General features: G+C 40.3%; 1 protein-coding gene across 50 annotated transcripts in view; it reads right to left on the reverse strand.

Moving 5' to 3' along the window:
- Nucleotides 1-13,253, reverse strand: part of TTN (titin) — a 323,995-nt gene that overhangs the window by 291,130 nt on the left and 19,612 nt on the right. For 48 of the 50 annotated variants that reach the window (XM_089779942.1, XM_089779940.1, XM_089779930.1 and 45 more), the window contains 15 exons: nucleotides 12,879-13,016; nucleotides 9,997-10,263; nucleotides 9,751-9,876; nucleotides 8,137-8,415; nucleotides 7,752-7,817; nucleotides 7,018-7,276; nucleotides 5,292-5,352; nucleotides 4,962-5,174; nucleotides 4,035-4,177; nucleotides 2,785-2,990; nucleotides 2,421-2,651; nucleotides 1,597-1,841; nucleotides 818-1,041; nucleotides 550-714; nucleotides 283-451 (listed from right to left, as the gene is read on the reverse strand). In XM_089779942.1, the coding sequence (XP_089636068.1) occupies nucleotides 283-451; nucleotides 550-714; nucleotides 818-1,041; nucleotides 1,597-1,841; nucleotides 2,421-2,651; nucleotides 2,785-2,990; nucleotides 4,035-4,177; nucleotides 4,962-5,174; nucleotides 5,292-5,352; nucleotides 7,018-7,276; nucleotides 7,752-7,817; nucleotides 8,137-8,415; nucleotides 9,751-9,876; nucleotides 9,997-10,263; nucleotides 12,879-13,016 (2,792 nt within the window). The remainder of the gene's footprint in view (nucleotides 1-282; nucleotides 452-549; nucleotides 715-817; nucleotides 1,042-1,596; nucleotides 1,842-2,420; nucleotides 2,652-2,784; nucleotides 2,991-4,034; nucleotides 4,178-4,961; nucleotides 5,175-5,291; nucleotides 5,353-7,017; nucleotides 7,277-7,751; nucleotides 7,818-8,136; nucleotides 8,416-9,750; nucleotides 9,877-9,996; nucleotides 10,264-12,878; nucleotides 13,017-13,253) is intronic. The other 2 variants (XM_089779933.1, XM_089779932.1) reach the window with 1 other exon arrangement.

Here is a 13,253-nt window from a genome sequence, read left to right on the forward strand (position 1 = left end):
GCTTATGTAGATTGTTTTAATAAAACACATAATATAAAGGTACAATACCATGCAAAAGGAATGCCTGAGCCTGTCAAGTATTATATACACTCTTTTAGGCCAGATCAATTCCTCATTGAAGTCCTCATTAAAGATTCCCATAGTCTTTAAAGGCCAAGGGTAGCACATGCTTTGGAAGCTGGAGGCATTCAACGAATACTAGGGGGCACTTCGTACTTTGCAGGACCAGGCTTATTGATATCTTTACTGTTTTTATATATCATCTCTTTGGGAAGCACTTACTTGATCTTTGGGTATTTATGAGGTACAATGATATCACTGTTCTTCAACCATACAATATCAGGATTAGGGTTACCAGTAGCTTTCACTGCCATTTTCAGTTTAGCACCTTCCTTGACACTGACGTTCTTCAGCCTTTCTACAAAATGTGGTTTCACTAGATGTTCTTGAGCTGAAAGAGCAAAATAAAAGTGACAACACCAAAACTAAAGTAGCTGCTTTTATAGTTTAGAATGATAGACTTTATTCCAAAATGTTCAGAGTAAATACCTTCCACTGTCAAGGTCATTGAGATCGTAGCTTTGCCTGCCCTGTTTTGAGCAACAACAGTCCATTCACCTGAATCATCAGGCCTAGTATTGACAATGATCATTGACTGTGTGCCATCTTCTTTAACTACTATTTTATGGGTAAAGTCATTAACCACTTGTTGACCTGCAGAAATACACAATTTGTTTATACACTTAGTACTGTTGCCCAATATGGAAAATACAATATTTTTTTGAGAGAATTATCTTATGAAAAGAAATTAAGATACCATTATGAAACCAGTATGTTTCGGGCATGGGTCGTCCCACTACTTTTAGGTCAAATCTCGCTGTCTGCCCCTCTGCACATTTAAAGGAACTAGGCTTCAACACAAAAACTGGCTTATACAATCTCTCCAGTTGTCCCTCATCAGTTTCCTCTAGTCTGCGAGCAGGAGAACGAGATGGAGAACTACGGGCTGGAGAACGGCTTGGTGAACGGGGAGAAAGAGACCTGAGGAGGAGACAAAAAAAGCTGTGATGTAGCAATGACACCTAGAACCAGGCTAAAGCAATAGAGAATAGAGAAGGAAAGGTGAGGTAAAATTATTATTGATAATTTGTTTCTTTTTGTCTATACTGTGTACACATTTACACACACACAACACCTATTTATAATCTAGAACTGGATAAGTTCTCTGACCACTGAAATGTAGCAATCTGTGTAATGGAAAGTAAGAGTTGTTCAAACAGCGCAGTGCACAATGGTTAAAACCCCAAGTGAAGAGGAATACATTAGACAGGGTGTGGTTACTAGGGTTCTAAAACCAGTACTATGTTTAAATCTATTACGTGAAAGATGGTGCCTCCAGAATCACATTGCTCAGTGCTGACAACAGAACAGAGTGCCACTTACTGAATTGACATTAGTACTTCCAACAGCATGGAGGAACGCTGGGACTGACAGTCTAAGCTTGTTCAGCTTGGAGTACACATGGGGACCAATGAACCCTGTTTATTGGTAGTGGACTGGAATGAACATGAGATTTGCATATTACTCTGCACTTACCTGTATCTTTTCATAACATCTGGTGCTGGCATATAACCTGGAGCTCCAACAGGTGCAACGGGTTCAATGTATAGCTTTGCAGAGCAAATGGCATTTCCTTTAACATTACTGGCAAAGACTGTATAAATTCCTTCATCTTCAGGCAAAACAACAGGTAAATTGAGACTAGCTCTGCCATCTTGCAGAACCTCCATGTGGTAGCGCTCTCCATGCTTAATGCGTTTGCCATCCTTATACCATGCAATCTGCACAAGAAATAGTAAAAACTGAAGTGAGCCCTCATGGAGATGAGAGTACAGGGGCATGTTACTTGGGACACCAGTAGGTCTTTCCCACTACTTTTCTACTATTGCATGACTGTAACCCACATTTAGCAGGCAAACAATTTTATCTGAAATAAATGCGTAAAGAACAGTGGCATACGATATAAAAATCAGTATCCAAATTAAAATACAGTTTTATGATACATAAAGAATGAAACAGAAACAAGCCAGATTCACTATTATGTGACCATTTCTCTGTGACACTCCAAGGATGATTAAATAGTGCAAAACCACCATAGCATTCTGGTTAATCTAATACATTTCCTTATCTATAAACTATCGTGCAAGGCTACAAAATGGAAATTCAGCTTGATGGGAGAACAAAGGATTGAAAAATATACATTATTTTTGGAATTTGTAGTTTTCTAGCTAAGTACGATACAGAAGGTGTTGTCTGACAGGGAGCTACCTCATCCAGTATGTTTTCCACATATAGAAACAGGCCTGTTTCATATCATTACAAACAATAGCTGTGTCATACATTTATGGGTGTTGGCATACCTTGGGTAATGGATATCCAGACATCTTACAATGGAAAGTAACAGCCATTCCCTCAAAGATTCTATAATTCTTTAATCCTAAATCAAATCCTGCCTCAACTGTTTCAGATTCAGGAACATCAACCACCATCTCTTCTCTGTCTTCCTCCAGGAGTTCTTCTAGGGTGGTCTTAATAATTCTGTATTCAATTTCTTTGATAAGTCTTTCTTCAAAGGAAGAAATGTGAAATTCCTATGCAAAAAGAAACAGCTTTGTGATAGATTTTGTAGAACAGATTTTACAGAGTTTGTAGAAAAACTGACATGTGTGAAACTAAACACAAATGAACTGCTTCCATCATAATTCAAAAGGCTAAAATACATACCTGTTCATCTACATAAGTCCGGATCTGTACAGTGTCTTTTGCCATTTTCTTCCTAATAAGAGCTTGTTCTTTTTCATATTCTTTTTCATAGTCAGCATATGAAATAGCTGGGGCTATCTCAGCCACTTTTGGTTCTTGTACATATGCAGTCACCTGAGTTTGGTACATCATTTCTTGTTGCAATTTTAGGTAGACCTCATAATCAGCTAGGAGTTAAGTACACATGAATTCTGATAAGTCACGGTCTATTTTTACTGGCATAAATTTAGAAATAAGCTGCAGCAGTTATCATTTAGCATGTATTATTTTAAACAGGCTGTTGTGGAACAAGTGAACATCCTGATGCTCTTTGAGAATCAGTACAACAGTCTCTCCACCCAGTCTTGATTAAAACCTCATAATTTACATGTTCTAGGACAGGTGTTTTAAAGCACCAATCACTTCTAAAAAGAGAAAACTCGTCTCTTCTCAACCTCTTAACTTTACTTCCACATCTTCCCTCCGGGAACTATGGTACTTGATAAATATATACACGGACAGCTAAATAGTTTAAATTAGTTTCTTTTTCCCCAAGCACAATCACCAGCTCCTTTCTCCAGAACCACAAGGCCCAACATATTGTGCATAGCATTAAGAGTACTGCAAAGGAAAGGCTTCTGTAGCTACACTCAATAGGAAATTCTAAACTCTGTACGAGCGTAAGGTCATTCTCTTCCTCCTGCAGAAATCCTCAGTGCCACGGGAAAGCAGCTACGGACACTCATCTTTCAGCAGAGCTCCTAGTACCTTCTCTTTCTCTGAGGAAGGGGCAAGTATGGAGGAAGGGAGGGAGGTCTGTGTACCATTCCTTACTATTTGCTTCCACAGAAGTGAACAGCCTGGGTGAAATCCTGGCCCCATTAGAATCAAAGGGAGGCCAGGATTTCACTCTGTGACTGGCAAGTGGCTCTGTAAATCATCATGGTTTGACAACTTCCATGAAAGTGCCCATAGGTCCAGAAGCTCCTTTAGGAGATTCACTTAAAAGAAGAATGCCTCCATTTTTAATACTTAATTGTTCAGTATTGCATGAGATACTGCACCCTCTCATCAATCATTGTGACCAATCTGTTTTCATTGTATCAAACTGAGTGGCAACAACTTGCTAACCTTAAAACAAGCTTAAGAAACTCCAGTCTTATTTTTCCACATTTTTATCCCTGACTTTTTTCTTAATTCCTCCTCTCCCACCATCATGCACATATGTATACCTTCTTCCAGTAAAGAGGCTGATGCAGAAGCTTCTCCATGCTTATTGCGAATAACAATAGTGTATTCTCCGGCATCATCGGCAAAGGTCATAGAAATTTCAAGTCTGCATTCCCCAGTCTCTTTTTTGTAACTCACTTTGTGTCTGTAAGAACACAGAAAACACAAAGTCTCCATAATTCTGATCAGCAGAACTCTTAGTGTATTTACTTGTTGAAAGGTCTATGACTAATTATTCCTTGAAAAAGCCAATGTTGGGATAATTTTTAGGCCAATATCAACTCAGTGGAATAGTACATAAGCACAAGCGAAATAACAACACTGTGACCAAAGCTCAATGATATCCTCTACCTATGCTAATAATTGAACCTAGAGACAAAGACAGTACATGAAATCTTGAGGACTCCATTACCATATTCAATAACCTTCCCGATATCAGAATTTTTACATACAGGGAGCTTGATTCTTGGCAACATCATTTCCATCATTTTCTATAGGTACTTAAATTATGATAAATTTCAGGAGTGCCAGAAAATGTGTTCAGATGGCTCCTTCACTAAATAGTCCCTCAATCCTATAGAACATTGCAGAGAAAATTCCAAACAAAGTCTCCCTTTCTATATATAAATGAATGTATGTGTTGATTTTTAGTTCAATCTTGTATTTTATAATTGTTTTTCTAGCCTTTTAAAATATACATTTTCTAACCCACGAAAGCAACCTTTGCGTCCCTTCACAGGGAAGAATGGCCTGAGGAGTTTCAAACTGAAGGCTGTATTCAAGTCCCAATGACACTCCACTGCACTCAATGGGGTTACACTAGGGATGGACTTGCTTCAAAGGAGATAACTGAATTCTAATGTGTGTCAAGTCTATGGAAGTATTATTTGTGTATCAGAGAAAGGTCAATGTTTAAGTAGCTTATCTACCTGTATCCAGTAGAAAGAGGTACCCCAGCTTTTTTCCAGTAGATGTGTGGCTTTGGGTTGCCTCCAATTTGGCACTCAAAAATGACACTTCCACCTTCAACTAACTTCTGAACTACAGGTTTGGTTAAAAAATAAGGAGCCGCAGCTTCTCCAAACATTTCTTGTTCTGTAACAGTGGTATCAACCATTACCACATCTTTTGACTCCACATAGCTGGAAGAAGATTTCAAAGAAAGCATATGAGCTGATGCTGAAGGGAAGCAGGAATACATAAAATGGAAGTAACTAAAATTCACAGTATGAGCAGTCTGTGTGGAAAAGTAACATTACCGTTTCTCTTCTGTGACAGCCTTTGCAGAAACTGTTTCTCGGCTTTCAATCTCCTCAGACACTGTAAGGAAAATATAATGTTGATGCCAAAACATTTTAAAAGTGGACAAAGCAGGTAGGAGAAAAGGTACTTTTGCTGCCTGGCTTTAAGGGCCAGGTACTTGCACAGGGACAGTGAATCAGGAATACCTGCTTGCTCATAACTGGCATCCAGGTGACTTGGGTGACTGGCATCCAGGTGTCTTGGGGACCCTCCCAACTACCCAACATGGCTGTAATAGTCACAATCCACATTCCCGAGCTATTTAGTACCCTTCATCCTTAATATTTCTCTCTCATATATTATTGGTCCGTGCTTCTGTTGTTCCTGTGGTATTTGCCAATCTGATATGACCTATATGGCCATTTGCCCTATTGGTGCATGGGATCTTGGGAGTGCCATAATGTTTCTTAGAGTGTGGATTTTGGATTGTCTTGAATATAGCTCAGTAACAAAGCAAACTCTTCCTCCCCATCTCAGATACTTGTGATGATCAATGAGCATGCTCATGGGGGAGACGGGTGGTCTTTGCTATTTATTCCTTCTATGTATGTTTGCATTTTTAGGTCACTTACTAGTGAATGGTAGTCTTGACACTATGAGCTGAAATATTTGTTACTGATGGTTGACAGTAGGGGACCCCAGAATAGTGGGGAGATGTGGAACTAATGTGAAGGGTGGCAGTCCCACATATCTTCAAGTGAAAACAGGAATGGGATGCTGCATATACTGTATAATTCTAAAAGGTTGCCCTTGATTTTTTTGCCCCAGACAATACAAATTCTTTTATTAGGTGAAGAGACTAAGTAGGAATTGCTGGCAGGTTTACCAGCTCTGGAGTCTGCGGTGGGCAAAACAAGACCCACCCTCTGCTTCCATAACTGTTAGAACTATTAGTTCTTGGAGGCTAAATCTAGACTGCAGGATTCTTTCGGAACAAGCTTTTCCAGAAGAGATCTTCTGAAAAAATTACTTACGAAAGAGAGCTTTCACACTGCCAAAGCACATGGAAAAGGCGATCTGCATTTTTGAAAGATAGCGTCCACACTGAATGGAAACTATCTTGCCTGTACGCTGTGATTGCTATGGATGGAATGGCCACCAGGGCATCTGTACTTTTTCCTCTTTTCTCTTCTTTTGAAAGAACTCCCTCTTCGCCATCCACACACGCCTTTTTCCGAAAGAGCTCTTTTAGAAAAAGGCTTCTTCCTTGTAGAAAAGCGTTTCTTAAACTGTGTTCCACGGCAAACCAGAGTGCTGCGAGGCAGTCGGAGGTGTGCCATGGAGAACAACAGAATTCAAAATGGCCTCCCCCAACCCTTTTGGCCCCCAACCTTTTTTTTTTTTTTTTTTTTTTTTTTGGTTCAACAAAAAAATCCTTTGTGTTCCTCATAAAAAAAATATTGTTTGGTGTTCCTCGGTCTTAAAAAGTTTAAGAAACACTGTTGTAGAAAGAGGGTTGCCAATGCAGGAAAAACCTCTCTGTTCTTTTGGTTTTTTTTCAAAAGAATACGATTGCAGCGTGGACATAAGTGAAGTTTTTTCGGAAAAACATGTGTTTTTCCGAAAAAACCCTATAGTGCAGAAATAGCCAGATAGAGGTAAGTTTTAACTTGGTAAAGTGTTTGTATTCTTCATTTCAATTGGGTAAAGTGTTTGTATTCTTCTTATGACAAATCTACTTGCCTTGCACATGCAAGTAGCATGAAGTGCTTATAGTTCCAGCTGAATTGGAAGCTGTGCAAGTAAATCTTCCACTGTCTTCTGCAAAGGCTTCACGAATCACAAGGCGAGCAACTCCTGCTTTGAAGGTAATCTGGAAGTCTATTGAACTCTCAATCTGATAGTCTTCTCTGTACCATGACACAGTCGGGGCTGGATGGCCAGAGATGTAACACTCCAAAGTGACAGATTCTCCTTCTATAACAGTCATGTTTTTCAGACCCTGTATCACACAAAAGCAGTCATATAATGAATATGGCTCTTCACTCATAAACAAATCATTTCAACTGTACAATTAAAATTGCCCTGAAACTCAAAATTCAGCTTCTGTATCAAAACCAGGTACTGATATGCAGTGCCTCAAACAAATCAGAGAGAAAAGACATTTTCAAATGACAGCTTTTGAAGCTGGAGTTGAGCTATCTGAATATGTTACTCTTCATAGGGAAAGTCTAGAGGAAACTTGATCTTTTGGCAGATATTTGTGAGAATTCACTTATTCCGTTTCAGCAACGATTATTCTGATAGGTCACATGGCAACAGAGACTGGTAACCCACTACAGACACGGAATGGTGTCAGAGCTCCAGAAAGCAACTGAACATATTAAATACATGACAAAATGAGGGTGAAACAACACATCTTAAAAGTAAGGAGAAGGAAGACAATGTAACCATATATCTACATTTCCACTACTTACTGAGACTAAGGTTGGCGGGGCAGCAGGGACTTCTGCTGGCTCAGGAACTCTAGCCGTTTCTGTCACCTAGGACATGTAAAGCAGAGTTACTAAACCTCCCATAAAGCTAAGGAAATAAACAGCAGACATGCCAGAACTAATGTAGGAAAATGTTTCTTTGCAGAGAGTGACAGTTGCTTGCTGTGACAAAGTGATGTAAGGATCTTAGAAATACTCATGCAAAAAAAAAAAAAAAAAAAAAGTACAGCCTAAGATAGACAAAGCTCAACAGGGATATTTTAAAAGGCAAAACTTGCAACGAGGGAAACTGTGAACACACAGGGTAACTATATTGTTTTTAAGATGCAAGTCAGTCAAGTTGATTGGAATTCACTTAATGACAAACCTTGGTTTCACCTTCTTGCATTAATTCAATATGCTCCTCCCGTACCACACCACCGGTAATGCTCACACTTATGTCTCTTTTGGTCTCAACATCATAACGACTCTTATAGGCATCAGCTGCCTCTCCAAAGGGAAATTGTGGCGAGACAACTTTCTCTGTCATCATTCTGGTTTCATGTGGCTTTACTTGAGGTGATTTCACAGATCTGGTGATCTTTTGAACAGAAGTTGCTGATAACTCTTTTTCTAGAGTAGCCATAGCAGAGCCTGCTATGGAAACCTAACCAACCCAAGAAAAATAAAGTTAGAGTTGTATTACTCTTTCTTTCAAAAGATGCACTATGTATTTCCCAAGCAAGCAAGTATGATAGATTACATATGAATCTGTTAATTCCTTATTCTCATATTTATTAACACTAGATAAGCTACATAAAACATTTTCAATACCACTATGCTGTAAAATATGTAAAATAACATAGTATATATATTTATGTTATGCAGACTTAAAGTGGCTTAGCATGTGATAGACTCTATTATATTGTGCTAGCATTTTGTCCTTTAAATAGCAACATAGCTCTTAAATGGAAATGATCTATTGTTTTCTATTGCTGAACTTAGATTTTCACTAAGGCTATGTCTAGACTGCAAGCCTCTTTCGAAAGAGGCTTTTTTGAAAGATACTTTCAAAAAAGCCTCTTTTGAAAAAGAGCATCTGGACTACAACCAGTACTTTCAAAAAAGCAAGCTGCTTTTTCGAAAGAGAGCACCCAGACAGTCTGGATGCTCCCTTTCGAAAAAGCACAGTTTCCATTACTTTCGAAAAAAGGCATTCTGCCTCATAAAATGAAGTTTTCCGTGGTCAAAAAAAACCTGCCACATTCTTTTAATTTTTACTTTTGAAAGAACGCAGCAGCAGTCTAAACGCAGGGGAAGTTTTTTCGAAAAAAGGCCACTTTTTTTGAAAAACCCCTGTAGTCTAGACACACCCTAAGGCATTACAGAACTAATTATATGCCAGGAAACAATTAAAATGCCCAAAGAGATATCAAAGTGCAACCTTTGCACATAACTAAGTTGGATTGTGTCCCTAATATTGAAATTAATACAAAAGCACATGGTTCTTTATGGGACCATAAACATAGTTTGGATTAGGGATATAGAGTATGTTAATTCCTAAACTGGTTTAGTATGCAGTAAAACAACTGGAAAGAAAAAAACCCACTGCTATCGAAGCATTATTGCTTTAATGCAAAAATGAGCATGAATAAGGATTTTTTATTATTCTTTAAAGAGGGTGAAGGTGTGTGCCAGACATAAATTAAATACCACATGTTCTAGATACATTCTGAATATATGAAAGGGTCGCGGTTTAAAAAAAATCACTTTTTGGAAGGATTTCACAAATAAAGGACATACATTTATTTATGCTTTTTTATTTTTTACTAGGGAACAGGGCAATACAAAATCAGAAGGATAGCGCAACCTCTTCCGCACTTGGGAGTAACACAGCACTGTAAGGGAAGGGGGAAGGAGGAACATGAATATGGAAAAAAAGCGTATGAGTTATTTTAACTGAGCTTGTGTTTGCCTAACATACCCTTTCTCCACTCCTTACCTCGTAAGTATGATCTGGTTTCGGAACAGTAATTTTTGAAACTGTAAAATGAGGACTTGCAGTCCGGGGACGTGTGTGTTCCACAAGGACTGCTTTTTCGGTTCTGGCTTCTTCTGTTCTTTTAATCTATATTCATCAATAAAATGTTTGGTGAGTATGTTCTGATAATCACCAAACTGCAAAATAAACAATTTCAGTTAAAAAAAAGACATCCAGAGAAGGAGTGCAATGCAAATCAAATCTAACCTGTGTTGATATATGCATTCCCATTTTTTCAGCGGTGGAAACTTTTGTTTCAGAAGGCACGTGCACTGGTTTGGTGACAACATGATGTTCTGCTGGCACCTCAACAATGTGACCTGCAGTTGTACGCTCTTTATATTCATATCCCAAAGCTGTCTGCTCAGCATAGCCTTCTTCAGCATACTCTACCTCCCAGGGCTCTCTGACGCGTGCCTGATCAACTGCAGCAACAACTGTAGCTACAGCTTCAGCTTTTTTGTAAGGTCCAATCTAAAGAGAACATTTACAGAATTCATACATAGCACTTACATGTTACAGAGACAGAAAATGTCCATATTTTACATACTATGGAAAAGATGCAAGACTATTTATCTACATGTACATTTTACAATCACTAGCTGTAAATATATATTTATATTGAAGAGCTATAAATACACACTGTGCACATGCATATATCTATATATACAATGTATCACTTTGTTGGCACATTTGTGAATATGTGTATGGTATATACAACATGTATGCAAATAGACAAGTATTTAAAAAGCTACAGTTTCTGATAGCTGTACATAATTCTACATCATACATTGGTAAGAGAAATAGTCAAAATGGCTACGTCTACACTGGCCCCTCTTCCGGAAGGGGCATGTAAATTTCAGCAGTCGTCGTAGGGAAATCCGCGGGGGATTTAAATATCCCCCGCGGCATTTAAATAAAAATGTCCGCCGCTTTTTTCCGGCTTTTAAAAAAGCCGGAAAAGAGCGTCTAGACTGGCCCCGATCCTCCGGAAAAAGTGCCCTTTTCCGGAGGCTCTTATTCTTACTTTTAAAAGCCGGAAAAAAGCGGCGGACATTTTTATTTAAATGCCGCGGGGGATATTTAAATCCCCCGCGGATTTCCCTATGACGACTGCTGAAATTTACATGCCCCTTCCGGAAGAGGGGCCAGTGTAGACGTAGCCAATATGAATATGGTGTTTGATGTGCAAACACTGCATTGTCCATTCACACACAATGAGCTGTAGGAATTATACTTCTGTAACTTCAAACCAAGGAAAATTTGCACTCGTGTAATTTACAAAGTTCCTACTAGGTAAGGATCACTGATAGCGTGTTTTGGTAAAAGGAAAAGGGTGCTTTTTGTGACAGGATGAATTTGTTTATGATCGTGGTCCCCAACACGGGGCATTTCAATGCGCCCACCAGGTGCTCGGGGCTGGCCTGGCCCCGGGCACATAGCGCACGGGCGCTTGCGGGGGGAGTGCGCTTGGCGGGGGGAGCGCCGGGCGCGCGGCACTCGGCGGAGGGGAGCACCGGCCCCGGGCGCGCGGCACTCGGTGGGAGAGGGGGAGCGCCGGGCGCGCGGCACTCGGCGGGAGCGCCGGGCGCGCGGCTCTTGGCGGGATGGGGGGAGTGCCGGCCCCGGGCGCGCGGCATTCGGCGGGGGGGGGGAGTACCGGCCCCGGGCGCGCGGCACTCAGCGGGAGGGGGGGAGCGCCGGGCGCGCGGCACTTGGCGGGAGGGGGGGAGTGCCGGCCCCGGGCGCGCGGCATTCGGCGAGGGGGGGGGGGGAGTACCGGCCCCGGGCGCGCGGCACTCGGCGGGAGGGGGGGGAGCGCTGGCCCCAGGCGCGCGGCCCTTGGAGGGGGCCCTGCCCCCGGGCGCGCAGCTGGGGGGGGCCGCCCCCGGGCACGCAGCTGGGGGGGGCCCGCCCCCGGGCATGCGGCAAGGGGGGCCCGCCCCCGGGCGCACTAGTGTCCCCGCCCCCTGGTGCCCGGCGGGCAAACGGCCACGCCTCCTGGCACCCGACAACCTCAAAAGGTTGGGGACCACTGGTTTATGACTTCCTAATCCACTGGTTTCATAATTTATGTGAGTGTTACTTCTCCATCATCAAGCTCTGGCTTGGTCAGTAGCAGATATTTGAGTAGAGACTGCTGCTGTTCTTTCAGTATTATAATTAACCTAGATATGGTTTATAGTAAAACAGCATGTGAAAAAATTAACACTTTTAAATAATAAATTGTCTTCATTCACAGTTAACATACAACTTTAAAGATAGTTCACCATGTGAAGTAATATCTCTAAGCTAGGTCAGGCAGAGGTTATCTGTGAAACTTTTTTTTACTATTGATAGGTGGGCTTTGCACACTAATGACTATATTATTAAATGCTAGTATTTATTCTGATTTTACTTTTTTCATTGAAAATGAAAACATTTTGTAAACATACCAGTGATGTTTTCAATTAATTAATTACACAAAGAAAAAAGTTGGCCATATTTTATAGTTCGTAATCATGCTACTCTTTCACTGATGACAGGACTCAGCCTTACTACATTAGAAATCCTCTTAACTGGCATAGGTACCAGTGGAAACAGACACAAACAATGGTCCCTGTTATCTGAGGCTTATAAGAATAGATTGGGCAGAAATGAATTGTTTTAAATATATGCATTATAGTGAGAACAAAAATAATACAAATCCTGATAAAGTGAGATCAATTGGTCCATTAACCATAAAATCAAAAGGTAAATAGCCTACATACACTAAAGGAAACCAGAAAGAGAAATGTATATAAGCAAACACCAGTTCAAAGTTATCTGCTGAGACCATGTTTTCTGAGACAACCACAGGTGATGCTGTTTAAAGTGATATTTTTCATAAATGGATGGGCCATTAGCTAATTTTCTAGGATTACTGAGATTCATTAAACTGACTCTTTTCCTTGTCAACTCATTCCAGTCAAGCAGACACATTAAGGGAAATGCAATTGAGTGGATTCTAGAGTACACAAGTAGCTCTTAACTGATGGTGCAGCATAAGGAGGCTTGCAGAGAAAGTAAGTTGGAACAGTGTATTTCACATCTACAACAGCTGTATTCACCTGATCACGAGCTAGATGAATTTGTTCTTGTTTGGTAGTAATTCCTTCTCTAGCTCTTGGTATTGTGACTGGTTCTTTGAATTTATCAGTGGCAATTACTGCCGGAATTATAGTCGTTTTTTCAGCTTCCTTTCTTATCTGATTATTATGGTAAAAACAAAAAAAAGTTTAGATTACATCTGGTCTTATTTAAAAAAGGACTGAAATGTGGGAAATGGTTAAGGTTTTAAATCCTTGTACACTGCAGCCTCCAAGTGACTCTGTATTAGATGTTGAATGAGTATTGTTATATCCTAAAGCCTATTTAAATAAAATACATTGTTTACAAAAGTTAAAATGCTCTTTACTGCAAAGAAATCAGACAGAGTTATGGAA

This window comes from Pelodiscus sinensis, chromosome 7, assembly GCF_052426305.1.
Source record: "Pelodiscus sinensis isolate ZL-2025 chromosome 7, ASM5242630v1, whole genome shotgun sequence".
NCBI classification, from domain to species: Eukaryota; Metazoa; Chordata; order Testudines; family Trionychidae; genus Pelodiscus; species Pelodiscus sinensis.